The sequence below is a fragment of the Mustela nigripes genome, chromosome 8 (genome assembly GCF_022355385.1).
Source record: "Mustela nigripes isolate SB6536 chromosome 8, MUSNIG.SB6536, whole genome shotgun sequence".
NCBI lineage: Eukaryota > Metazoa > Chordata > Mammalia > Carnivora > Mustelidae > Mustela > Mustela nigripes.
In genome coordinates, this window is record NC_081564.1 from 18,189,777 (window position 1) to 18,216,602 (window position 26,826).

The window sequence follows — 26,826 nt, forward strand, 5'->3', positions numbered from 1 at the left end:
ATTATTCAAGACTCTTCTGATTATGGTACAGCTAACAGTAACATCACCCTTGGAACATGCACAAGAGAATGCACGAAAAGGAAGTGCTAATCAAGATCTAGGTTTCCCTTCTTTGTGGTAAAAGTGACAAAAACGCTTCAATGTTCCAAGAGCTTCCAACTCTTACAGCTCCACCAAAGTCACATTCAAATTTCCACCCATTGGAAGAGTGAGCAATACTACGTACATGGGTTATTTCTTTCCTACACAACTTTAAATTAGACAATTAAATCCCCCATTTAATTTTGACATTTTTAGAGCTTTTCTGTCCCTTAAAAATAAAAGGTTTCAGAAAGATATCCTTTTCCAAGGGAGTCTACTTCATAAGACTAATGCCCAGTCTCAATGACGAGTGGTGTCACTTGCTCAGAAGTGCCAAGTGTTCAGGCGTGGTCCATCATAAAGTCACTGACTCAAAGTTAAGTTGTAAGATACAAACCTCGTGGTCTTTTTCCCTGTCTGGAAAATAGAAGGATCAGGTTAAGTCAGTGGTTGTACCACCAAAAGGGCACACCACTCTGAACCACCATGTCCCATCCAAATGATTTGAATTTAAAACTATGCATCTGGGGGTGCCTGGGTGGCTCAGTGGGTTAAGCCTCTGCCTTTGGCTCGGGTCATGATCTCGGGGTCCTGGGATTGAGCCCCACATTGGGCTCTCTGCTCAGCGGGGAGCCTGCTTCCCTTCCTCTCTGCCTGCTGCTCTGCCTACTTGTGATCTCTGTCAAATAAATAAATAGAATATTACCAGATTTATTTATTTATTTGACAGACAGAGATCACAAGTAGGCAGAGAGGCAGCCAGAGAGAGAGAGGAGGAAGCAGGCTCCCTGCTAAGCAGAGAACCTGATGCAAGACTTGATTCCAGAATGCTGGGATCATGATCTAAGCCAAAGGCAGAGGCTTTAACCCACTGAGCCAACCAGGCACCCCAAAAAATAAAATAGTTTTTTAAAAAAATATTTCTTGGGGCACCTGGGTAGCTCAGCCAGGCGAGCGTCCAACATTTAATTTAGGCTTGGGGTCGTAATCATGGGGTCATGAGATCAAGCCCCATATTGAACTCTGAGGAGAGTGGAGGCTGCTTGGGATTCTCTCTCCCTTCTCACTCTATCTACTCCTCCCTGCTCACTCTCCCCCCACCAAATATATGTTTGTATTAAAACTATGCATCCAGGAGAGTATTTCAGAAGTACACGTTCAAAAGAAAAAAAAACTTAAAAATGCTGGTTTTCAACATGTCGTCAGGCTTTCTTCTGAAAGTCACAGGTAGAAGAGACGGCTGGCCAGGGAATGGTGTGGTTCTTGGTGAATACTCTGACCCACAAGGTAAGCCAGTTTGTGGGCATAGTGACAAGGAGCAGGAACTCGAATGACATGCTTTAGCAGAAAGAACAACAAAATTTTTTTCTGAACTTTGTCTGAATTTAACCTTTCACAGGTATCAATTCAAAAGGTTCACAAAGTATAGATTCAACATGGAGCAATCTTAGAGATTTAAAGGAAAATGCATATAAAAAATACTTACTGCCAAATTGTAATACATGTGCATAGTCTATAAGTGAGATGCTGTATCTTATCTGGGGTAAAGCGAACTGTATCGTGGATGGCATTGTAATGAGTGGGAGTGACAGTACCATCTTTCACAGACTGACTCACGATAAAGAAATCATACCTGGAATCGCAGAACACACGAGTCTAGCCAACAGCTTAATTTCAGAAGAAAAAGAACATAGCAAACCTAGCATCTGATGTGCCATGAATAGACAGAAACCCATTGGACAGACAGTTCTGTTTACATGTAGAAGCCCACTGAACTGTGGGGCAATGATTTGGGAAAGCAAGTTCATAAAGGTCAGGGCAACACTCATGGGATTTCTGCAGAAGCATCCGAGCTGACGCCTCAATGCAGAAACCTGACATTGGCACATTGGATAAGGTCACAGGGACCCTCAATTCAGAGTTCCAGGGATGGACCCTTCAGACGTCTCCCCAGGAATCTCTGGAATCTACTCAAACCCCCTAATGATAGAAATGGCAAGGTCCATCAGCTTCTTGTAGATATGGGACTTTTTCTCATGTGCATTATGTTATGCTTTTTATGGATCATACTTTCCCACTTGCTTTTTCCTTTAACCCTTTCCTGCCTCCTACTAGATTGATCAGTGTTTGTCTTTCCTTCATTTTCTTTCATTTCTCCCTGTTGGCTTGTAGGACAGTCTTGTTTCATTTCCCATCCTGTGTTGTACATAATTCTCTCATTTGCACAATTGACAAATCTCTGCCTAATCAGAAGCTCAGTCATTCTTTCCAACAACCCAGGAATATCAGTATGTTTATGGTATATGCTGTAAATTCTAGAAGAAAAAGGAATACAGAAACTTCTAGAATCCCAAGTTTATCTGTTCATGTAATTTTCAACCAACTTTAAGTCAATCTGTTATCCTCCAAGCCAGGCAAACCTTGAACACACACGCACGCGCACGCGCATGCATACATACACACACACACACACCTCCTCTATTTTTGTTTGAGTAAAAGAGAATGTTTATTTAAACAAATAAAAGGGGGGGTCTTACCATTGCCTCTTGGTCACCTCCACATCAATAACTGTTCCTGGAAGTGGGTTTCGAAGTCTACCTTCAGACTCCACAAAAAAATCTGGTGTTTATTCGTTTCTTCACCACAATGAAAGTAAGTTTGACCCTTGAAAAGAATGACTGGTGTCACCAGCTGGCATTCAGAGTACTGAAACCACAACACAGGATCCATTAAGAATCTACAGAAGAGGCAGTTCTCCCCACACACCAACCTTACTGTCCTAGCCCCCTGTGCCCAGGCTTAAGCAGTGAAAGAGGTTTCTCTTCTCAGCCACCCACATTGTGGGGGAGGAACTTCCTTACAAGGTCATCCATGGTGGGTACCAGGCTCCACCAACAAACAGAGGAGGCCAGAGGCAAGAGCTGAGAGAGATCCCCAGGACTGGGATGTACAAAACTCCAGAATAAAGGAGTTACATAAATACAAACCATCACCAGGCTGTGTTCTTGGATTTTAATGAATATCAGAGGTTAAGAAGTACCCCTTACATCAAGGCTTGCAGAGAGACTAGGAAAAAAGGACAGGTTCTTAGGGTTCCATGGGGAGAATACAATCTGGAATGTTCCAGTTCTGTTCTGTCCTCTGACTTGGGTATGGAGCAGAAAGTCTAAGAATGAAGGGTCGTCTATCTTCTCCCCACCTAATGACTGATGCCCTCTCTCTCATGCTCTTTCTCTCTTAATTCACATGTCATAATTGCTACAGATTCGTTTCAAAGACTGAAATGTAGAGTTTACAAAATCTTCACTTTACAATTTATATACCCAGAGTCTTTAGGACACACGGATTTTAAGGAAGACTCAATCTGTGGTACTTCATGGTCCAGCAATGCTTGAAGCTGACCATCCCCCACTCCATCCCAGTACACAATGATAGCTTGTGGCAGAAACAGGTTATGTTTACACCAGAGCTTCAGGGCGGCTGGAAGGAAACCAGAAACTTGGGTAAATAAGCAGTAACTCAGAACCAACTGACCGCTGCTATTTGTAACAACTTCTAGGGTCATTTTTCCAACCCTGTAGCCTCCAGGACACTGTCACGCCTTTTAAGTCTTCAGGCTAGCCCAGCGTTTCTCACCAGCCCCACTACTAAAATTTTGAGCCAGATAACTGTCCATGGTGGTGGTGGTAAGGGTGTTGCTGTCTTCTGTAGCATGCTGGTCTCTAGCCATCAACTGGATGCCAGTAATACCTCCACCATCCTAACCTTGCCAGCCAAGAGCGTCTTTAGTCATTGCCAAGGTCTCTTGGGGGACAACAAACAGTATCAAGTCAGAGACCCCAACCTTGATGAAGACACTGACCTTCCAAGCAGGCTTTCAGCCCATTCACAAGCTCCTGTCCCGATTCCTGGAAGATGCACTGAGAGAACCACCTTTTTGGAGAAAAATCAGCCATTGGTTTGGGAAACAAGACTCTGAAAATGTCATCATTTTGATTCTGAGTTCATGGGGGACCTCCAGGAAAGAAGAAAAGTCCTTATAGGTAGCTGAGGATCCCATTAAGGATTCCCCTGCAGAGACTGAAGCACTAATCTCTTCCTATACCCCAAGGCGCCTATTAAAATTGGGAATGCACACAAAGAGGAATTCAGGATGGAAGCATTAACATTGCTCCAAATTATGCACACTTTCACTGTGCAAGACTACTTCTGTCTCACCCACTGCTGTCTCACCCACTGGGGACACCACAAAATTAACAGCCAGCCTTCCTGGAGATCCCTGCTTTGAGCCTCATGTCTCAAACAATGGCCATCTGCTTTGGAACAGTAATAGCTACTTAACCACTTCCCCACAGATTGAGCAATGTTTCTCTCAAGTCTCTATCCTCTCTATTTAATTCAGGTATCATGATGACCTGACACGATATAAGATGCTTCCCTGCTTCTTTTCCAGAATGCACACTCCATGAGAGATCATGCTTTTGGGTGAAACATTTTCACTGCTGTTCTCAGCATCTGAATATATCAAGGGCTCCAAAATATCTAGGAACTGAATGAAAGCTTAATTTCCTTCCCATTGTTGCAATGTTCTTTTTTACCTGCCCCACACCCCAAACAAAAAGCAAACCAATGTTACTATATCAAAATAGAACAGGACTGGGAAAAAAATGATGCCATTTGTGAAAATAAAGATGGATCCTCCTTAAAGAATAATCTGGAATTATACCTAGTGGGCTACACTCATCAGTAAGCATAGCATGTGTGATGGTTTTACAGGTCCTAGTGCTCAAGAAACTATAAACTGAAGAGTGTGCAAACTCATTTGAAGGCAGGTTCTACTCTAAGCACAGACAACAGAAGTGTCCCTGGAGCAAAGGAGAAACATGGGATATGGAAGTCTTCTTTGGCAGGTCATATAGATGTATGAAGACCAGATCCTGTACCTAGAGTCTGCTGGTCATATTCCTACACCTGTCTTCCCCTTGGGGGACCTGAGTTCTTCCCTCTGTGTTCCTGGTCCCCATGCAGGGACTCAGTGATCATTAGAGCCTCTGGTGGGCAGAATTCTACCTGTCCTAATGCTCAGAACCTTTGACTGTCCCATTGCCCTGTGATTATGTCTTATGGCATGGTTGGCTTTATAAGGAGATTTTCCAGATGGACCTTATCTAATCTCATGGGTCCCTTGAAAAGCAGAGAGTTTTCTCTGATGGCAGAAGAGGAAGAGATTTGAAGAAGAATAAGGACTCAGTGTGCCCTTGGGGGGAACAGGGTTTTCGAGAAGGAATGTGGATGAAACTCAAGGAGCTGAGATGGGTCTGGGAATTGAGGACCTCTGTCCTCCATCTACCCACCCCCCAAAGAAAGTGGATTCTGCCACACATACGTACATTTGGAAGAGGACCCCACACCTCCAGAGGAGAATGTGGCTTGCCCAACCTGTGGCCCACCCAAGAGCCACATGGTGCCAGATTTCTGCCCGACAGACCTATGTAGGGATACACGAATGGCCCTTTAAGCCTCCATATTTGTCATCATTTGGTAAGCAGCAATGGGAAAATGAAATAAAGCCTTCCACATCAAATGTTTTGGGAGCATAACTTTGCCAGAAGAGGAGGACCAAGGTCCATGGACCTTGTCAAAAAAACATGAGTTGGGTCCACCTCTCTCCTTTGGTCTACAGCTAGCTGCCATATACACAATGTCTGCTGAAGTCCACTCACTGTGTCAATTCCTGATTGATGCTGGACACAAAGCCTGCAATTGACTTCTGCCGATTTACAGTATCGTGGAAACAGTCAATACCAATGAACATCGCATTCTGCAACTAAAATTTTTTAAATAGGTAGTACATGGAGTTAGAACACAATAGGAACAAAATTAAGCAATTACATTTTCAAGATAGGTAAATATAGTCTTAACCAATTCCACTGAACACAACTGAAATAAAGAGAAGGCAATGAAATCCAACGTACTTCTGTCTCCACCTTCCAGAGGGCTCCTCCCATCTTGCAGTTCATCTGCTGGGCAATATTTGTCGCAATGGTCAGCAGCATCTGGGGTTTGTCTAAGGTCCGTGTGATGACACACTGGCTTGGGATTGGGCAACTGACACACAGGTATTGTTTTATGCTATCATACAGCTCTTTCTTTTCACTGGACAACACGCAAACAACCTTGGAAGAAAGCAAAAATGGGACTGTCCAGTATGCAACCACAGTGATAGGAGAACAGGATGTCTGTGTAGGTGGAGCACTGAGTAACTAGAATCTATCCATTCAATCAATAGCTGGACCATGAGGGTAAGAGGTCTGGAATCCCAGCCCATGAAACAGCTGTGAAGGTGACCATGTGGAAGAAGAAAGTCTGGGAGCCAGGCACAGACAGTATCCTGACTTGAACTTGCAAAATCCTTATGTCCTGGTTATTCTGTTTCTGGGAGTTTATCATGAACATAAGACAGGATGATTAAAAAGTACAGACTTACATCTACCATTGTCAGGACTGTCCTAGCGTCCAGGATGGACACTATGCAAGGGGCATTTGCTCATTTGTCAATAACCTACTGAGATCAATACTATCCCCATTTTACCCCTAAGGAAACAAGCCCAGGAATCAGGGGAACTGGCTGCTGTATGGGCAGCAGACAAAGTTTCCAACACTCGCTGGGACCTCTAGCAGGACACAGAGCCATGAGGAAGAGCAGTTACCACCTGGCTGGGTTCATACTATGATGGGAAAATCCTCCGTGTAGCATTTTTAACATGTATGCATTATTATATGTTTAACATTTATATATAATGTTATAAAAAGTATTATTTTTAACAATGATGTTTCTAGGAAGACTTTCTGGGAGTAGGTATCCTCAATCATATTAGGGACATTCTTTTCTCATTCTAGATGAAGTGACTTTGTCTTTTCACAAGAAATGTGGAATTCTTTTTTTTTTTTTAAGATTTTATTTATTTATCAGAGAGAGAGAGGGGGAGAGAGCGAGCACAGGCAGACAGAATGGCAGGCAGAGGCAGAGGGAGAAGCAGGGAGCCCGATGTGGGACTCGATCCCAGGACGCTGGGATCAGGACCTGAGCCGAAGGCAGCTGCTTAACCAACTGAGCCACCCAGGCGTCCCAGAAATGTGGAATTCTATCAAATGCATTATACACATTTTGCTTACATTTTATCTGCAATTATGTTTCCTAAAATTCATCACACTAACCAGTTCATTTCTTCTTTTTCTAAAGACTAGATTGCCAGTTTTCAGACTTGCTGGCACCCCTGGTGTTGTCCTAACATTTCTTTAACCTCCATTTTGTCTGTTAATCATGAACTCTTCTTGTCCTTAATGCTGTCAAGCCTCTGTTGGACTCTTTTCTTCACTCTTGACAGCATCAAGTTTTAATATTTTTGGCTTTACGTGTATTGTTCTCTGTTTAGTTTGTTTTTTGTTCTTTTGTTCTACTTTATTTTGTCTCACTCTGCACTTAGTGTATTAACATTCAGACTTCCTTCCTAATGTACTGATCAAGGGCTGGAGGGCCCCTGACATTATTTTTTTAGCTTGCTGTGTTTTTTTTTTTAAGATTTTATTTATTTATTTGTCAGAGAGAGAGGAGCGAGAGTGAGCACAGACAGACAGAGTGGCAGGCAGAGGCAGAGGGAGAAGCAGGCTTCCTGCCAAGCAAGAAGCCCGATGTGGGACTCTATCCCAGGACGCTGGGATCATGACCTGGGCTGAAGGCAGCTGCTTAACCAACCGAGCCACCCAGGTGTCCCTAGCTTGCTGTTTTAAACAGATTTTCATGCATACTACTTATAAGGTCTAAAATAGTTTCTAAATTTTCTATTGATCTCTGTCGTGACACTGAGCCCTGCATCAAGGGAGTCTGCCTGAGGATTCTCTCCCTCTGTGCATCCCCCCACTATTCTTCTCTTTCTCTCTCTCAAATAAATAAATGAAAGTTAAAAAAAAATGTAAACTCCACAGAGGCCATGAGATTTTTTGGTCTGTTTTGTCCTTGCTATATCCCCAGTACCTTGAATAGTGTTTGGCAGTATAATAAGTGGTCAGTTAAATGTTTGTTGAGTCGATGATGATAATAAATAAATAGCTAAACCAAACATGAAAATAAATAAATAAATAAATAGATTTTCTATTGGTATCATTCTAATATGGTTGCTACTTACAAGTAATTCTTTGGTTTCTGAATGTATGTGGTTTAATGATTTCTAATTGTAATGGACTGTGGTCAATGTGTGTGTGTTTGATAGGTAGGTATCAGTCGTTCATTATTGGTTTAGGATTTCTCCATGCCCGTTGAGATCCTTTAAAGATGAAGGCTAAACTAACTTAGAGATATGCTTTTTTTTTTTTTAAGCACCTCACTTTCTGGGTACAGATTACACACAAACCAACACACAGCATACACACACACACAGCGTACACACACACACACACACACACACACCCATCCCTCCCTCCTTTTATATATTTATGTATATTTTAGTAGGTCAGTAAGTCAACCTTTTAGAGACAGATGCAACATCTTCTAGATTCTAATTTTTTACATGAGGATGTCTGAGTTTTCTGCGAGCAGTCAGCTAATGTTGTCCCCTACAGATTCAGCTTCTGGAATAGCATGGGCTGGTCTCCTCCTAAGAAGAGCTGTTCAAGCTGATGAAAATACAGAACTGTGCCTCTCTGGGGCTCAGCCAGTCTACCAAGGTCATGAAGAGTTACAGGGTTAAGACAAGAGAGAAGTAGGGACCCAGAGTGCCTGCCTAACCCCCAGAGGGAGATGTCTGAAAGGTTGGAGACCATGAACAGACTGACAACCTCCAAGAGAGAACAGGGCAGGAATTGGAGACAAGACCCTGCCAAGGACAGGGTTCTTGAGACAGATTTTGAGTGTCTGCCACTCGAAACTGAACATACGTGATTTGTAACACTACATGTCAAGACATGAAGCCACTGTCACACAGACACTTACCATCTGTGTTTTGGAGGATGCGTGGTTTTCTAAGGTGGTTGTATAGGATTGGACTGAATGACTTACTTGAAGCCTAGAAAAAAAGAAGAAAAAAAGAAAATAAGTATAGGACCTCTATACTCAAAAGGCAATGAACAATAAACATGTAACAAGCATTTTATGCTGCCAATGAAGCACAATATAAAACAAAACAAAATACCATGTTAAGACAGTTACTTCAGTTGAAAGGCTTTTGTAAAGACTTATTATTCATTAGAGAGAGAGGGAGAGAGCTAGCCCATGTACACATGAGGGGAGGGGCAGCGAGAGAGAGAGAGAATCTTAAGCAGACTCCCCACTGGGCACAGAGCCCGACCTGAACAGAAACCAAGAATTGGACGCTTAATTCACTGAGCCACCCAGGCACCCCAAAAGTTTGTTCTTTAGACAAAAGTAAGTTCAATTTTTGGCTTCCTTAGTATGAGTCCTGATAGCCACAAATCATACATCACAAAAGCCTATTTTTACTATCTGTTACTGGAATAGGCTAGACTTATTTGCTTATAACCTTTCAGTGTTTCGATTAAAGTGACTGACTCCTAGAACTTAGTATCTTCTCTTTAAGATTTTATTTATTTATTTATTTGACAGACAGTGATCACAAGTAGGCAGAGAGGCAGGCAGAGAGAGAGAGGAGGAGGAAGCAGTCTCCCTGCTGAGCAGAGAGCCTGATGCAGGACTCGATCCCAAGACTCTGAGATCATGACCTGAGCCAAAGGCAGAGGCCTTAACCCACTGAGCTACCCAGGCACCCCTAGAATTTAGTATCTTCTGATTCCACTTTCAGGTAGCTAATGACTGGTTTTTAAATCAGAGGTAGTCGACTTACATTTTTGCCTCTTTCATAGCTATACCCATGGTGGGTGTGACTCTCCGTAAACTCTGCAGAAAGGATGAGGCTGCTCTGTAGTATCCTGTAGGATAGAGTATTAACCAATGATCTAGTGACTTGACATTGAGTAAGGGTCCACTTCTTGTCTCTTTTGTCCAATCTGCAAACTGTGGGTGGGAGTCAAACTGCAAAAGAGAGGATAACACTTCATTTAAAATTTTTTATTTATATTATATATGTAAAAGATTTAATAATTTATAAGACTATATATTACACATATATAATATATAATGTATATAATATATAGAGAGAGATAATGCCTTTGCTGATATTGAAGAGCCTTTCCATTGCAAATCTGTGCTACTTCCTATTGTAAGGTTATTAGTTTAAACTTCAGTCATGACTTAATTACCTATTTTTGCCTTAAGGTAGAAGTAAGTGATGCTGGAATTCTTTCATGGGTTATTCTGGACGGTCTTGATTCTAGGTAACTAACTCCTAAGGAAAACTTTGGAAGATAGTTTTACCATGAGAGAGGACCACAACACTAACAGAGATAAAATACAGAGTTTACTCTATGCCAAGGATGCCCTATGCATTTTAATTGAACATCTGCTTGCTGTCTCCTAGACAAAAGACAGGTAGCCAAGAAGAGAGAGCAGAGAGTTATTGACCTGAGCTAGTTCCTCTGCATTATTATTCATTTGACCCCAAATGACAAAATGAATAACTAAAACACAACCATCTTGAAATGGTCTTACCACTCGTCTTCCTTGAAAAATTCTTACTTCTTTCAAGATTCTTCCTGAGGACAAGAAGCTGGCATCAAATTTCAAATCCCAGAGTTGAAGTTCCCGTTGTATCTCCTTATTTCTGAAAGTTAAAATGTTTCCACAGGATCAAACCTCCTTCAAGGAAATAAGCAAAAGCAATGATCCATTTTCAAAATTCTCCTCTAACCTAATTCTCCTCAAACCTGTTGTTTGTCCTCTGTGCTGACATGTTGCAGAGAAGGCCCCTAGTACTCTGAAATCATATGTTTGCTCTCACATTTGCACTTAGGATCTTTCTAGTTCATTTTCCCCCTCCAGACCTCCCCTAACTTTGCACTGACAGAACAAATAGAGTTGTTCCCCCAAGAGCTCACTTTCTTTTTGACCTGTTTTTTTAGTTGGGGAATCTGAAATGCCAAGAGTTCTGCACATGTCCTGACTTCAGGACACACACACACACACACACACACACACACACACAATCAGCACTTACGTCTGTATAGTATTCATCAATTTTCATAACTCGTGCTGCCTTTTTTCTGGATCCAACCTCATATGGAGAGCCAAGTCTCTCATCACTCTGTAATTTTTACACAGCTCATCTGTTAGACCTTTAAAAAAGAGTAAAAAATATTGCTCAACAAGTAAGAATAGATTTATATGGGAGAAGCCTCAGTGGCTTTATCTGGAGAAGGAAGAGCCAATAGAGAGAATGCAGCTCTGGGTCACCTGGGACTATGGAAAGTGTGGACCTCTAGATCATAGCATCTGGGGCTTGAAAGGGGTGGTCTTCCAGGAAGACCGGGTAAATGCGCAGTACCTGTCAGGTTGCATAGCTGGGGAACCAGCAGTATAGGCTCACGGGGCGTGTCCTGTTTGCTCTTCTTCCATTTGCCTTTGCTGATCAAGAGCAGCTGATTCAGTTCCGTGACTACTTGATTATACCGCTGCTCAGAAGGGGTAAGAAAGAACACTGGCATGACTACCATCCAAGCCCCAGTAAATCACATAAATGGGTACAACAGCTCATTTTTGGATCACCAACAGAGGCCCAGGGGTGTCCTGGGGACCCAGTTTCCCAAGGTTTAAGGACACATCAAAAATACTCTTCATGTTCCCTTGAGATGTCCCAGGGATGGCCTCTTTTTATTTTTTTTCCCAATAAGCACACATGGCTGAGGAGAGGCGGGACCACAAACATTATATTGTGGTCATTGTAATAAGCCTTCTTTGACTTCATATAGGTAGATGTGGGACCAACTCTTGGAATAGATCTCTCTCACTACCCGACTCTTTTAAAAATTCTTAACAGCCATCAAAAGAAATGAAATCTTGCCATTTGTGACAACATGGATGGAACTAGAGCGTATCATGCTTAGCGAAATAAGTCAAGCAGAGAAAGACAACTATCATATGATCTCCCTGATATGAGGAAGTGGTGATGCAACATGGGGGCTTAAGTGGGTACGAGAAGAATAAATGAAAGAAGATGGAATTGGGAGGGAGACAAACCATAAGTGACTCTTAATCTCACAAAACAAACTGAGGGTTGCTGGGGGGAGGGGGTTAGGGAGAAGGGGGTGGGATTATGGACATTGGGGAGGGTATGTGCTTTGGTGAGTGCTGTGAAGTGTGTAAACCTGGTGATTCACAGACCTGTACCCCTGGGGATAAAAATATATGTTTATAAAAAATAAAAAATTAAAAAAAAAATTCTTAACACATAATTGAGAAATTTCAAGAGGATTGCCAAACGGATGGGGGACAACAAACCTGGTCACTTTTTAGAGTGACTACTACTACAGCTATGCCAAACATGTCTCCAACATCATTTCCCTTAAAGTATTCCAGCAGGAAAAGGCAATTGCCAAGACATCCTACCCAGAAGGTCTTATTCCTAGGCTCCAATTCCTGTACGACAAAGTGCCCTTACTCTCCAACACAAAGTGATGATTTGTCATAGATCCATTCATGCTGATCACTGAGGTCCTCCTCTGTAATCAGTGAGCCACATGAATTCTGTATGATCTGCCTATTAAGCATCTTGAGAACATCAAAGGAGTTCCTACCTGAGACAAGACTTCAAATCCAGTGTTCATGGCTCTTGAGCTGAAATACTACTTTTAATTCTCGTGATCTTGTTGCAGACCATGTATATTTTTTTCCTTAAAGTAGTTATTTGAAAGGCAGCTGAGATTCACCCCATTTCTCTTGGTGCTAGAGTCTTTTTTTTTTTTTTCTAAAGATTTTATTTATTTATTTGACAGAGAGAGATCACAAGTAGGTAGAAAGGCAGGCAGAGAGAGAGAGGAGGAGGAAACAGGCTCCCTGCCGAGCAGAGAGCCCGATGTGGGACTCGATCCCAGGACCCTGAGATCATGACCTGAGCCGAAGGCAGCGGCTTAACCCACTGAGCCACCCAGGCGCCCAAGTGCTAGAGTCTTAATTAAGGCAGGAGCTTTTACAGGGAGATGTATGCACAAATGTGCAGGATCATAGGGTCATTTTAGGGCCTCAACCACCACTCTTACCACCAGTCTAGCTAAGTCTTTGTACAAGCTATTCTTCCTGTTGAGAACTTCAGGAAACACACTACTTATTTCTCATAGCTGTCCTGTGACATTCTAGAAGGATCTCCTGCAACATTAACTTCATTTTCAAAAGAATTCTGCTGTCCCACTTTGTATTATTATGAAAACTTTTTTGAAAGCCAGGAATGTACTTTCCTTCTAAGGGCTCCACTATGGATTCTGGGATTTTTCTAGATCTCATGATAACACAACAACTACACTGCCATCTGTTAGTAGACTGAGTTCTCACCAGGGTACCCCAAGGCTACCCAACATTTTAATTACTTCAGCCCATCTGTTTTGCTCAAGCAAACCTGCTGAAATCATGGTCTTATGTTTCTTTTACATCTAAGGCTCCTCCTATCAACACATGCCAAGAAGGTAGTTTGCTTTCACAGAAATGCTCTTTCAAAATGTTCCCAAACCTACTGCTCTGTGATGCCAGCATGTGTGAACTACCATAGCCACTTCTAAAACTTACTGTATTGGAACCATTCTAGTTATATGACATTACCCTATATACAAGGCACTCTAACACATGGAAAATAGGTATAAGTCAAATTGTAATAACCCCAAGGAGAAATTCTATAATATGTATTTATTATACATAAGATTATGACTATAAGTTTACATGTATTATTGGGAAACATGTTTGAATAAGAAAAAAAGATTTAGATACACTGAAAGAAAGACTTCCTACCATTTTATAGTAGTCTACAAAGGTGATTTCAGCACCATCTGAGGTTTTAAATGTAGTTCTGGGAGTTTCCTCCCAATTAATAGCATCCACCCTATAGGTTTTGTTGTTATACCTGTGGAATAGTCACAACATATGGTTTTATTCCTAACGCATTCATTGCATGGGATCACGCAAGAAACAAGAGGCTTTAAATCCTATGAGTAATTACAAGATATATCCCCCTTATTTTATATATATACATACATATGTATATATATATAACATTTGTTATTCTTAGTATATTCACCAAGTTGTACACCTTTGAACACAACCCAAAGAACTACCACAGCCACGACAGTCACTCCTCATTTCCACTAAACTCCCCCAGTCCTGAGGCAACCACTAGTTTAGTGTCTGTCCCTATATATTTGCCTACCCATCCAATTTCACATGAATTATATCACACAACATGTGACTCTTCCTGACTGCCTTCCTCCACTTAGCATAATGTCTTTCAAGGTCTATCCCAGCCATAGTGTGTTCTGGCAGTTCACTTTTATTGCCAAATAATATATCATTTCATAAATATACTGCATTTATGCATCCATTTATCACTTAATGAACATTCAAGTTGTTTACACTTTTGAACTATTATGAATGAGGATGCTCTGGCCATTCATGTACCAATTTTGGTAGACATAGGCTTTTCTTTTTCCTGGGTATACAACCAGGAATAGAATTTCTATTCTATATATATATATTCTATATATAGCTTGTTGAGAAAGTGCCATACTGCTTTCCAAAGACCATACGATTTCACATTTAGCCATCCTAGTGGGTATGAAGTTGCATTTCAGTGTGGTTTGACTTTGCACTTCCCTGATAGCTAATAATGTTAATATTGTTTCCTGTGATTATTGGTCATTGTACATTGACTTCAGAGAAATGTCTATTCAGATACTATGCCCATTTTTTAAAAAGTTGGGTTGTCTTTTAAATTGACTTGTACATGTTCTCTCTATATATAGATGCAAGTTATTTATGAATAGGTGATTTGCAATTGTTTTCTCTCATTCTGTCCATTGTTTTTCACTTCTGACTTCAAAGAATGGACATTTTTAATTTGATGAAGTCCAATTTGTAGTTTTCTTCTATCATCCCCTCTCTCTTGGCATCCTAGAAGATTTTGCCCCACCCAAAGTCAAGAAGATTTACTCCTACTATAGTTTTTTATAAGAATTTCATACTTTTAACTCCTACATTTAAGTCGATTTTGAGTTACTCTTGGAGTTAAATTGGAGTTAATGTTGTATATTGTGTCAGGAAAGCCCAGGTGGATATCCAGTGGTCTCAGCAATATTTGCTAAAAAGAGTATTCCTTCCCTAATTAAACGGTCTTGACACTCTTGTTGAAAATGAACTATCAACATGAAGGTTAACCCTGGGACTCTCAATTCTATTTCATCAATTTTTTACACCTGTCTTCATGCCCCCTATTTTTTATTATTAGAGCTTTATAGTAAGTTTTGAAATTGGGAAGCAGGAGTCCTTGACTTTACTCTTACAATATTGCCTAAGCAATGTTAAATCCACACTCTTCTCAATTTAAAGCATCTGGTCTAAAGGGAGAATAAAAAATTTTTTTAAAAAACTTCCTCAAAAAAAAAAAAAAAAAAAAAAACTTCCTCCAAGGGGAAATTTGCTCATGGATTTCAATTAAGCCCTGATTTTTAATAAACACAAAGCAAAATAAAAGAAAAAAAAGAAAGAGGGACATATTCTGTTATCACAAGAGAGGGTTCAGAGCAGAGGACTGGATCGGCATTAGGAATTCAAGAACTGCAAAATCTATACCCAACACATATTCCTCTCTCGTGCTATAGAGCCAGATGAGAAAAAGCATGGAGTGGTTCTGGCCATTGCTGTGCCAGGTCTGCTTCTGAAATGTAACCCTGATTGATCTGAAATCTATAGGGACACCTCTTATAGGGAAAAGAGAAGTTATGAGTGTGATGGGATGCAGACTTACATCGTAGAAACAACTGATCCGACTAGTCATTTAGAAACTTGCTCCTGAAGCTCTTCCTTTGTGGGGAAGCCATCACGAATATCCGATATTAAATCATAGGCTGTTTGCATTCGGAACAGTTTATGGTTCACGTCAGCACAGAGGGTAATGCTGGTTTCATACTCAAGAATAGAAGTAACATATCCAGGCCAGATGACCAGCCTGCAAATGGAACACATTAGATGTGAATATCAAACTCTAAGCTCCAAATATAGAAATGTCACAGGGCTGTCAGTCAGGGTCTAAAATTGGTGCTTAGGAGTCAAGTAAGAAATGGTCTTTCAAAGGATCTTTCCAATAGATATTTACCTGATGAGCCAGTTATATTATCTTTGTTAAACCATTTTTATCACCACCCACAGGCGCTCTCCGCCCCCCCCCGACATACACACACATGCACACACACACACACATTTGAAAATATAGGTTTATATAGGATATAGATTTATATAAATTATAAACATTATGTGAAACTTTCTACTTGATACCAACTTGTGATTATGGAACTCCATGGCCTCTCGCTTGTTGTAATAGTTGCGACCAACTTGCTCCAACTCCATCATCTTCAAAATTCTAGAAATTGGAAGAACAGATTTTGTTAAAAGTGCCACAAATATTATTAAGCATTTAGTAACACACATGAGGATACTGTAGTGGGGGGGGGAATCTGCCAGTGACTTGGTCTACCAATAATTAACGGAAGTGCCTGGTACAAGTAAATTACATGGTGAGGTTAGATATTCAAGCTCATTTAACCTCTTTTTTTCCCTGATTTCCATAATATACAACTGACTGTCATGAAAAGGCCATTAGAATGTCCTCCATTCCTATAAATGAGCCAAAACAGATTTTGCAGATTAAGGGCCTCCGATTTTAATTTTGAATTTTTGTCCATCATTATGAAGGTAGAAAACAAGTGCATTCGCTCCAGGGAGAAACACACGTAGATGTGCCTAGTTGATGTCCATTCCTCCTTCTAGACAGGAACCAGCCATGGGATGTGGCAGTAGGCAGGGAGAACAATATGGAGAATAAGCCACAGAATTTAAACATGTCTAGGTGAGGTTCAAGTGCCATGTCATTTCCAAGATCCTTTGTTTTCCCAGAACAAGGAAGTGTCGAGAACACAAAACTCTAGGAGCAAACATCTATGTTCCATGCCACTGACACACTAACACACAACCAGATCTCAAGGAAACCAAATCCTACGAACAAACCTTCTAAAGAGAATGTTGTAATAACGTAAACAGTCTGGTGAGGTGGGCATGAGTTCGCTGGTGAATTCAATGGTCACCTTCACAACCTGTTTTTTCAGCAGGCTGACCAATTCCATTTTCTGAGAGAAAAACAAACAAACAAACAAAAAGGTCCAGCAGTCTTCCCAAGGATAGCAAGCTCATTATTGGACCACAAATCAAGGTGTCACTTGGGTATCCAACACATGAACATGGTGGGAGCCATCTTGCTCCCAGAGACATGTGCAGGGAGAAGATAGGATCTATGAGACCAAAGTGAGAAGTCAGAATTAAACATTTATAGATCCTTAAAAAAACAAACAAACAAACAAAAAACAAGTTCCTGTGTATTAGTCACTTGGTAAATATGGAAGTTTATTGAAGAAAATACTAAGTTCTAAAACTTTTTTGCTGAAGTTTTAGAGAGAGCAAGAGATAACGACTAAATTATTCAATAATTCATCAGCATTTGAGCCATATTTGCCACTGAAAAGGTTAAAAAATTAAATGTATATATTGCTCTCAAATTCATTGTAAGTGCTGAAATGAGGCACAAGGGAACCTCCTGATAAACACACATGGCAGGTGGGTTTTCTTACAAGCCCTATGGGCAAGAGATCTTCAGGAGGTCTCTTCAAACCATTGTACAGAAATGGTATATTTTCTCTAATACAGTAAAAATGTGGGAGAAAGAACAAATGTCCAGAAAGTACTGGGGGTGCCTGGGTGGCTCAGTTGGTTAAGTGTCCACCTTTGGCTCGGGGCATGATCTCAGGAGGCTGGAATTGAACCCCATGCTGGACTCCCTGCTCAGTGGCGAGTCTGCTTCTCCTTCTCCCTCTGCTTCTGCACTCACTCACTCTCTCTCTCCCCACCCCACCAAATAAAATCTTTTAAAAAAGTGAAGGGGCACCTGGGTGGCTCAGTGGATTAAGCCGCTGCCTTCGGCTCAGGTCATGATCCCAGTGTCCTGGGATCGAGCCCCGTATCGGGCTCTCTGCTCAGTGGGGAGCCTGCTTCCCCTTCTCTCTCTGCCTAAATCTCTGCCTACTTGTGATCTCTCTCTGTCAAATAAATAAATAAAATCTTAAAAAAAAAATATCTGATATGTCGTTTGCAAATATCTTCTCCCATTCTGTCAGTTGTCTTTTGATTTTGTTAACTGTTTCCTTTGCTGTGCAAAAGCTTTTGATCTTGATGAAATCCCAGTAGTTCATTTTTTCCCTTGCTTCCCTTGCCTTTTGCGTTGTTCCTAGGAAGATGTTGCTGCGGCAGAGGTCGAAGAGGTTGCTGCCCGTGTTCTCCTCAAGGATTTTGATGGATTCCTTTCGTACATTGAGGTCCTTCATCCATTTTGAGTCTATTTTTGTGTGTGGTGTAAGGAAATGGTCCAATTTCATTTTTCTGCATGTGGCTGTCCAATTTTCCCAGCACCATTTATTGAAAAGGCTGTCTTTTTTCCATTGGACATTCTTTCCTGCTTTGTCGAAGATTAGTTGACCATAGATTTGAGGGTCTATTTCTGGGCTCTCTATTCTGTTCCATTGATCTATGTGTCTGTTTTTGTGCCAGTACCATGCTGTCTTGATGATGACAGCTTTGTAATAGAGCCTGAAGTCCGGAATTGTGATGCCACCAACGTTGGCTTTCTTTTTCAATATCCCTTTGGCTATTCGAGGTCTTTTCTGGTTCCATATAAATTTTAGAATTATTTGTTCCATTTCTTTGAAAAAGATGGATGGTACTTTGATAGGAATTGCATTAAATGTGTAGATTGCTTTAGGTAGCATAGACATTTTCACAATATTTATTCTTCCAATCCAGGAGCATGGAACATTTTTCCATTTCTTTGTGTCTTCCTCAATTTCTTTCATGAGTACTTTATAGTTTTCTGAGTATAGATTCTGTGTCTCTTTGGTTAGGTTTATTCCTAGGTATCTTATGGTTTTGGATGCAATTGTAAATGGGATTGACTCCTTAATATCTCTTTCTTCTGTCTTGCTGTTGGTGTAGAGAAATGCAACTGATTTCTGTGCATTGATTTTATATCCTGACACTTTACTGAATTCCTGTATAAGTTCTAGCAGTTTTGGAGTGCAGTCTTTTGGGTTTTCCACATATAGTATCATATCATCTGCGAAGAGTGATAATTTGACTTCTTCTTTGCCGATTTGGATGCCTTTAAAGAACTTAGCAAACTCAACACCCAAAGAACAAATAATCCAATCAAGAAATGGGCAGAAGACATGAACAGACATTTCTGCAAAGAAGACATCCAGATGGCCAACAGACACATGAAAAAGTGCTCCATATCACTCGGCATCAGGGAAATACAAATCAAAACCACAATGAGATATCACCTCACACCAGTCAGAATGGCTAAAATCAACAAGTCAGGAAATGACAGATGCTGGCGAGGATGCGGAGAAAGGGGAACCCTCCTACACTGTTGGTGGGAATGCAAGCTGGTGCAGCCACTCTGGAAAACAGCATGGAGGTTCCTCAAAATGTTGAAAATAGAACTGCCCTATGACCCAGCAATTGCACTATTGGGTATTTACCCTAAAGATACAAATGTAGTGATCCAAAGGGACACATGCACCCGAATGTTTATAGCAGCAATGTCCACAATAGCCAAACTATGGAAAGAACCTAGATGTCCATCAACAGATGAATGGATCAAGAAGATGTGGTATATATACACAATGGAATACTATGCAGCCATCAAAAGAAATGAAATCTTTCTATTTGTGACAACGTGGATGGAACTAGAGCGTATCATGCTTAGCGAAATATGTCAAGCAGAGAAAGACAACTATCATATGATCTCCCTGATATGAGGAAGTGGTGATGCAACATGGAGGCTTAAGTGGGTAGAAGAATAAATGAAACAAGATGGGATTGGGAGGGAGACAAACCATAAGTGACTCTTAATCTCACAACAAACTGAGGGTTGCCGGGGGGAGGGGGTTTGGGAGAAGGGGGTGGGATTATGGACATTGGGGAGGGTATGTGATTTGGTGAGTGCTGTGAAGTGTGTAAACCTGGTGATTCACAGACCTGTACCCCTGGGGATAAAAATATATGTTTATAAAAAATAAAAAATTAAAAAAAAAAAATAAAAAAATAAAAAAAAAATAAAAAAAAAATTAAAAAAGTGAAAATGTCCAAAAACAGTACTTAACTGGTGATCGTAGTTTGTGAGGTAATAACAAAGAAGTTCCATCAAATATATAACACTTTCCGATTATCGCTTTATGCTACAGAAGCAGTTCTGAATGAACTTGTCTGTCCTCAATGTCTGGCATGTAGTCAATATTGTACTTACAGGTGATCTGCTGGGGGCGAGATGTCACTCGGAAATGGTTTGCAAATAGCTTCACAAGTCTACCCCGTGTGCCTGCAAAATGGTGCCATGTGTTAACCAGGAAACAAGCTGACCAACTGCACCCAAAACAATGTGGACACCCTGATACCACAAGCCAAAATTAGGCCAAACAAGGACGTCAACCACCACACAAACACTATATACACCTGCTGTTCCAGAACGTGTACCATCCATGCAGATGCGTCCTACATAAGCGTACGTTGAGAGTTACCATAGAAGATTAAAATCTTTAACAATAACAATAAAAAAAATCTCTAACACAAGATTTCCCAAAAGGGGTGGGGAGGGTGAGTGGGAAGTCCTAGTGTAATAATGTAAACATCGTAATAATGTTTAATTAAGATAAAAAATCTCAGTGGATCCAAAAAGCTGGGTCATTCTAACTTAGTGGCTCTAAAAGGAAAAGAGAGAAACGAAGAGTCCATCTGGGATGCTAAAACAGGTCTTTGTTTCTGCAGAAATGGGTGCTATGACGACAATGAGAACAGAGAGGAAGGTACCTGCTCTCACAGCGATGGAATGAAGCTTTACACACACCCTGAGACACACACAAGCACCCCAGCACACGTCTAACAGGGACAGTTCCCTAATGCTGGGTTGTTAATGGCTGTTGCACCTGCCGTGGACTCTCTCACGTGGTCCAAGTACTGTCAGGTATCCACCACATGGTCTCGAAAGATGCCCCCAAAATGGTTTCTCTCCTTCAACGACGCTGCCTGGACTGTAGCCACCAGCTGAGTTTCCTCTACATGGAAACAAATGTGAAATCCATGAATTTTAGATGATTAAAAAAAGGTGGGGGGGGGGGAGTCAAACAGGACATTGTTAAACCCCAGCTGTGAAGTCAAACTAAGTCAGGTCACTCGAGGTAGGAAAGAGGATTGTCAAAGGATCCAAACATGAATTTCAGTCATGGGTCACCAGAAAGGGGGACTGTGACCCAGAAGCCTCTCCCAGCAAGACCCCACTCCACATTAGTGGCTGGCCCAGCCTCTCACACACATCAGTGCTATGCCTTTTGCCTTCATCCAGCACTTGTCCAGAAACTTTGTCTCTTCTCTACTGACTTTATATGCCAATCACCTGTCACCACACGGCCCTCTCATAGACATTAGAAAATGCTGACTGAACAGGCTCTTAAAAAAAATATCTGGGGCACCTTGGTGGCTCAGTCATTAATAATCTGCCTTCGGCTCAGGTCATGATCCCAGGGTCTTGGGATCAAGCCCTGCACTGGGCGCCCTGCTCAGCAGGAAGCCCGCTTCTCCCTCTTACTCTCCCTGCTTGTGCTCCCTCTCTCACTGTCAAATAAAATCTTTATATATATATACATATATATGTATATATATATAAATGAAATGCTTTTCCTACAGAATAACTGATCTATTCTTTTATTAACAACTGGGAAAAGCTCTATTTTTTTAATCCCATAGTTATATGCATACAGGTTTAAATATTTTACAAGGTTAATACTTGGAGGACAGTGCAAAGCATTCTTTCAAATATTGTGAAAGAAACCTATATTATCCATATGCCCCTGAATAGCTAATATAGTCCCCACTCTGGGCTACAAAAACCGATTCTTTTCAGAATGTTCCTTCTGGAAGCTATTATTCCTCATTTATGAAGATCTTATACCAGAGTCTAAATTTCTATAATAGAAAAGCTATTAAATTTCATTTTACATATAAATTTTTTAAATGCTTTTTATCAAACTCAGCTAATTCCAGACACCTCCAGCAATCAAACTTACCACGTTCAAATTTCAGTGAAAAAAAAAAAAACATTTGGCATCGTTCATTAGTACTTGCTATATATAATGTGCTTTACGTGAAGCGTTAATCAAAACTCTTCAGACAGGATATAGAGGATAAAAATGGGTATTTTACTATTTTGCATTCACATTTACAACTTCATTTCATGGAGTCTGGAGTTTGTATCAGTTTATTATAAAAATATCTACAACATAAGACACCAAAAGCAGAGACAGCAGAAGCAAAAATGGACAAGTGGGAATTCAAACAGAAAAAGTTTCTGTACAACAAATGAATCAGTCAACAGAATGAAAGGCACTTAAGGAATGGGAAAAGACATTTGCAAACCATGTGCCTCATAAGGGGTTAATTTCCAAAATATAAGGAACTCCTGAAACTCAAGAATGAGCTATCACTTCCCATCTGTAAGTATGGTTATTATATATATATATGTATATATATATGTATACACACACATATATACTTATATATATGAAAATACATGTGTGTGAAAATATGTGTGTGTGAAAATACATGTGAGTGAAAATATGTATACAAAATATATATAAAAATTTTTTAAAAACAGCAAGTACTGATGAAGATGTGGAGAAATTTAAACACTTTGAGAAAACAAAAAATGGTATAGCTGCTATGGAAAACAGTATAGAGTTCCTCAAAACACTTAAAAGTAGAACCACCATATAATCCAGCAATCTCACCTCTGGGGGATTCTTACAGAAGTATTGAAATCATAATCTCAAAGAGATATTAACACTCCTGTGTTCACTGCAGCAGTATTAAAAATAGCCAAGCCCTGTAAACAACCTAAAAGCCCACCAAGGAATGAATGGGTAAAGCTAATGCGGTATATTCATACAGTAGAAAATTATTCAGCCTTAAAAATAAAAAAGAGGAAAATCCTACAATGTGCAAGAACCATGACCTTCAGGACATCATGCTAAGTGAAATAAGCCAGTTCTAGAAGGACAAATACTGCATAACTGCAAAAATTCCACTGATAGGAGACATCTAAAATAGTCAAACTCCTTGAAGCAGAAAGTAGGATGGTGGTTGGTGTTCAGGGGTGGAGTGGAGGAGGGATGGGGAGTTGTTAGTCAACAGGTATAAAGTCTCCCTTCTGTCAGATATATTCTAGAGATCTACTATTCAACATTGTGCCTACAGTTAACAGCACTGTATCTATCGTACACTTAGAACTGTGTTAAAGGATAGATACATGTTATCTATTCTCACTGTAATTAATAACAATTTCAAACTTAATGGGGTGCCTGGTTGGCTGTCCATTGAGTGTTCAACTCTTGATTTGACTCAGATCAGGATCTCCTAGTTGTGAGATTGAGCCTGCTTAAGATGCTTTCTCCTTTTCCCCTTCCACTCACAACTCACATTTATGCTCTTACACACACACACACACACACACACACACACACACACACTCTTATATAAATAAGAGCAAATCAGAGCATCAGATCTGAGGTCTTATTGTATTAGCCAAATCCTTGGCTAATACAGGAGCCTTTGTGCTCACCTCTATCATGATAGCCTTCCACCTAGGAGGATAATACAAGGCAGGGGAATGTTGAGGTGCTCAAGGAGCGACTCAACCTCCCAGGGCAGTGATTTATAAACACGATAATGTTCCCAGAATTCCTAGTTAACCTGGAGTCATTATATACAAATGCATGGTCTAAATCTGAAAAACAATTCTATCAAGCCATTGGCTAGACTGATGGTCATCAATCTCCATTTCTTTTCCAAAAACCTTAAAATACAGGGGCACTAAAATGCTGACTGATTAATTCATTGCAGAAAGGAAAAATACTTGTGGCCTGTATTCCAGTCCCATCCTGCCAAAACCTATGGGGATCCTGCAGTTCTCTACCTGGAATGTTGTCACTGTGGTACACCCTCACAAATTAGACATCCTCTGTCCCCCACCGTATCCCTCTCTTTTATACCTGGAGCCTGAGGTGCTCTTCTTGGTCTTCTTCGTTGTGCAGGCTGAACCACTTGGCTCCTCACTTGCAGGGGCGGGGGGCTAGGCGGAGTTTGGCCGGCTTGCTGAGCCTGCAGGTTTTGGGGGAAGAGTCCTAAAGGATGCTGTTAACGATATTTGTTCATCATCCAAAAATTATTTGCCTGCCACATGCCAGGCACTGTCCGGGAATGAAGCAAGTTCCCTTGTAAAGGCTCGCATGCCAGTGATGGAAAATAAAAATAATGATTTGCATAGCATTTGCATGTTAAGTGCCTGGGAAATGAAGAAAAATAGAACAAAGCAAAGTAGGCAAAAGTGGGTGTTGTTGGGAAGGTGGAGTGTGAAGGGGACTGGTTAAGTTAATGGGGGATGAAGCAAGCCTCAGCACAAAGTTGAGACAGAATCAAAGAGTTGAAGGAGGAGAGTTACAAGGTCACACAAGCCACAGGTAGAGGAAAAAGAGCAAAAATTCTAAGGCAGAAATGTTCAAGGAAGGACAAAATGGCCACTGCGGCTGGAGCGAGGGGTGCAAGGGAGAGAGAAGCAGATGTCAGAGAGGTGGTGGGGCAGAAGCCATTTTGAACCATGTGCCTCTGACTAAGGAAACAGGAATGCGTAAAGGGGAGGGCACTGGGAAGAGGAGCTGCATGGACCAGTTTATCTGGTTCTGTGCTGGGAAACATGGAGGGAAAGACCAGGGGGAAAGCAAGATGACTGGTTAGGAAGCCACCGCCCAAACCTAGGGATGCTGGTGGTTTGGACCAGAAGGTGGTAACAGAGGTGATGAGACATTATCAGATACCAGATTTTTTTTTAATTGGGAGACAACAGTATTTCCTGGTTATTTATGTGAAGGGTTTGAGAAGAGTCCACAATGGATCCAAGGACTTTGGCCCCAGCAACTGGAAGAATGGGGATTCTTCAAACAAAGGGAGTGGGACCTTTCTGGGAGAGCACATCAGGAGTGTGGGAAGATCTGTGGAGCATCAGCTGCTTGTTTTGAAGTAACTCCCCAGGAGGACTCACTGGCTGGGGCCAAGCTATTCAGAAACCCTCCCATCCACTCAGGTCGGATGGAAGTCCATGTGCATATGTGAAAACACATGAGAGGGAAGCAGTAAAGGAATTAAAGCATCTTTCGCATAAAGGAGACTGAACAGGGCTGAGCTCACTGGCGGCGCTGTGGCTCCAGGTGGCACAGTGGCTTCAGGTGGCACGGGTTGAGAGGGCGTCTGACCACGGGTTCTGCCTCGGGCTCGGGTCCTGGCTCGGCCTGACATTGCTGTCCTGAAGGTGCAGACCCTCAAGGGGACAAGCCCTGGAACAGCACGGTTCTATTAGACATCTCTGTGTAAGTTGCCTGGTAACTTTCTACAAATCAGGACTTTAAAGAAAACAGCAGGTACTAATCATGCAGGTTTTCTGATCACACCAACAAGCCTGATAACTCCAAAGTTGTCAAGGAAGTGTCCTGTAGTAAAAGACAGGAACCTGGTAAAATATTCTTAAAAATTTAAGAGAAATCGTTGGCTAGGATTCTTTTCCCCCCACAAAGTGGCAGGACACCATGGGTTACAGTGCTTGCTTATAGGAGTCAGGTGTGCACAGGGTTCTCACCTACCTTGTATCCTCCACAGTGCAAGGAGGAGCCCAGGTGTCCCCTGGACACTTGCCTGCCCCCACCAGAGGCACACACACCCTGGAGCTAACCCAAATGGGTCCTCCCAGCTCCACTGACACCACTCACCCTCCTCCTCAAGAATTAGGCTCCTCTGTGGCCAAGGAGAAGGCTGTGGCCTGGGGCTCCACTCCTCCAGCCCCACAACGTCTGAGTACTGATAACTGCGGGGTCAGAAGGGCTAAAGCTTCTCTGCAAAAGGGTTAGCCTTTTCCAGGACTGGCCCTGTACCCTGCCCCAGTCACCAAATGGATGTAGGACTAGCCTAGCTGCCTTGCCTATGCTCCCGCAATCAGGAAGATGGGGTGCCCTCCTGGGACCCACCGTCATTTCAATTTCAACCCTGCTGGCCCAGCCCCTTCCGGCACACCTCCCTCCTGCTCCAAATGAAGCCAACCTTGATGTTCACCTGGAAGCTTTATAGGAGCTCTGACTTTCAGTGGGATGGACGTGAGTGGTTCTGCCTGCTCTCTTGCCCTACCTTAACTCACCCATCAACCATCCCCCCAATTAACCTGCCAGGTGACATTAGGGAATGAAGTGCACTTGGGGCTCCAGAAACTTAGGCCCTTACCACTTAATATTTTAACCAATTCCCTGCTGTTGCCAGTACAACTGAATTGTAATTGATAGGGTCCGTGATCAAAGGAGTGAGACATACAAGCAAAGGTCAAGCAAAGCTTTATTTTGCGCCAGTATTGAGAATCAAACCGACCAGTTGGGACCATCTCTTATGGAAAG

At 41.5% G+C, this 26,826-nt stretch overlaps 1 protein-coding gene across 1 annotated transcript; it reads right to left on the reverse strand.

Moving 5' to 3' along the window:
• Nucleotides 1-1,302: 1,302 nt before the first annotated feature.
• On the reverse strand, nucleotides 1,303-26,587 carry PIWIL3 (piwi like RNA-mediated gene silencing 3). The gene is given in 20 exon segments (XM_059409905.1): nucleotides 1,303-1,419; nucleotides 1,568-1,587; nucleotides 1,590-1,714; nucleotides 2,619-2,698; nucleotides 2,700-2,745; nucleotides 3,405-3,561; nucleotides 3,944-4,014; nucleotides 5,805-5,908; nucleotides 6,057-6,257; nucleotides 10,703-10,814; nucleotides 11,208-11,325; nucleotides 11,535-11,661; nucleotides 13,985-14,096; nucleotides 15,993-16,193; nucleotides 16,524-16,604; nucleotides 17,249-17,367; nucleotides 20,551-20,666; nucleotides 21,271-21,399; nucleotides 26,155-26,249; nucleotides 26,577-26,587. Coding segments are annotated over 20 exon segments (2,142 nt in total).
• Between the last annotated feature and the right edge of the window lie 239 nt (nucleotides 26,588-26,826).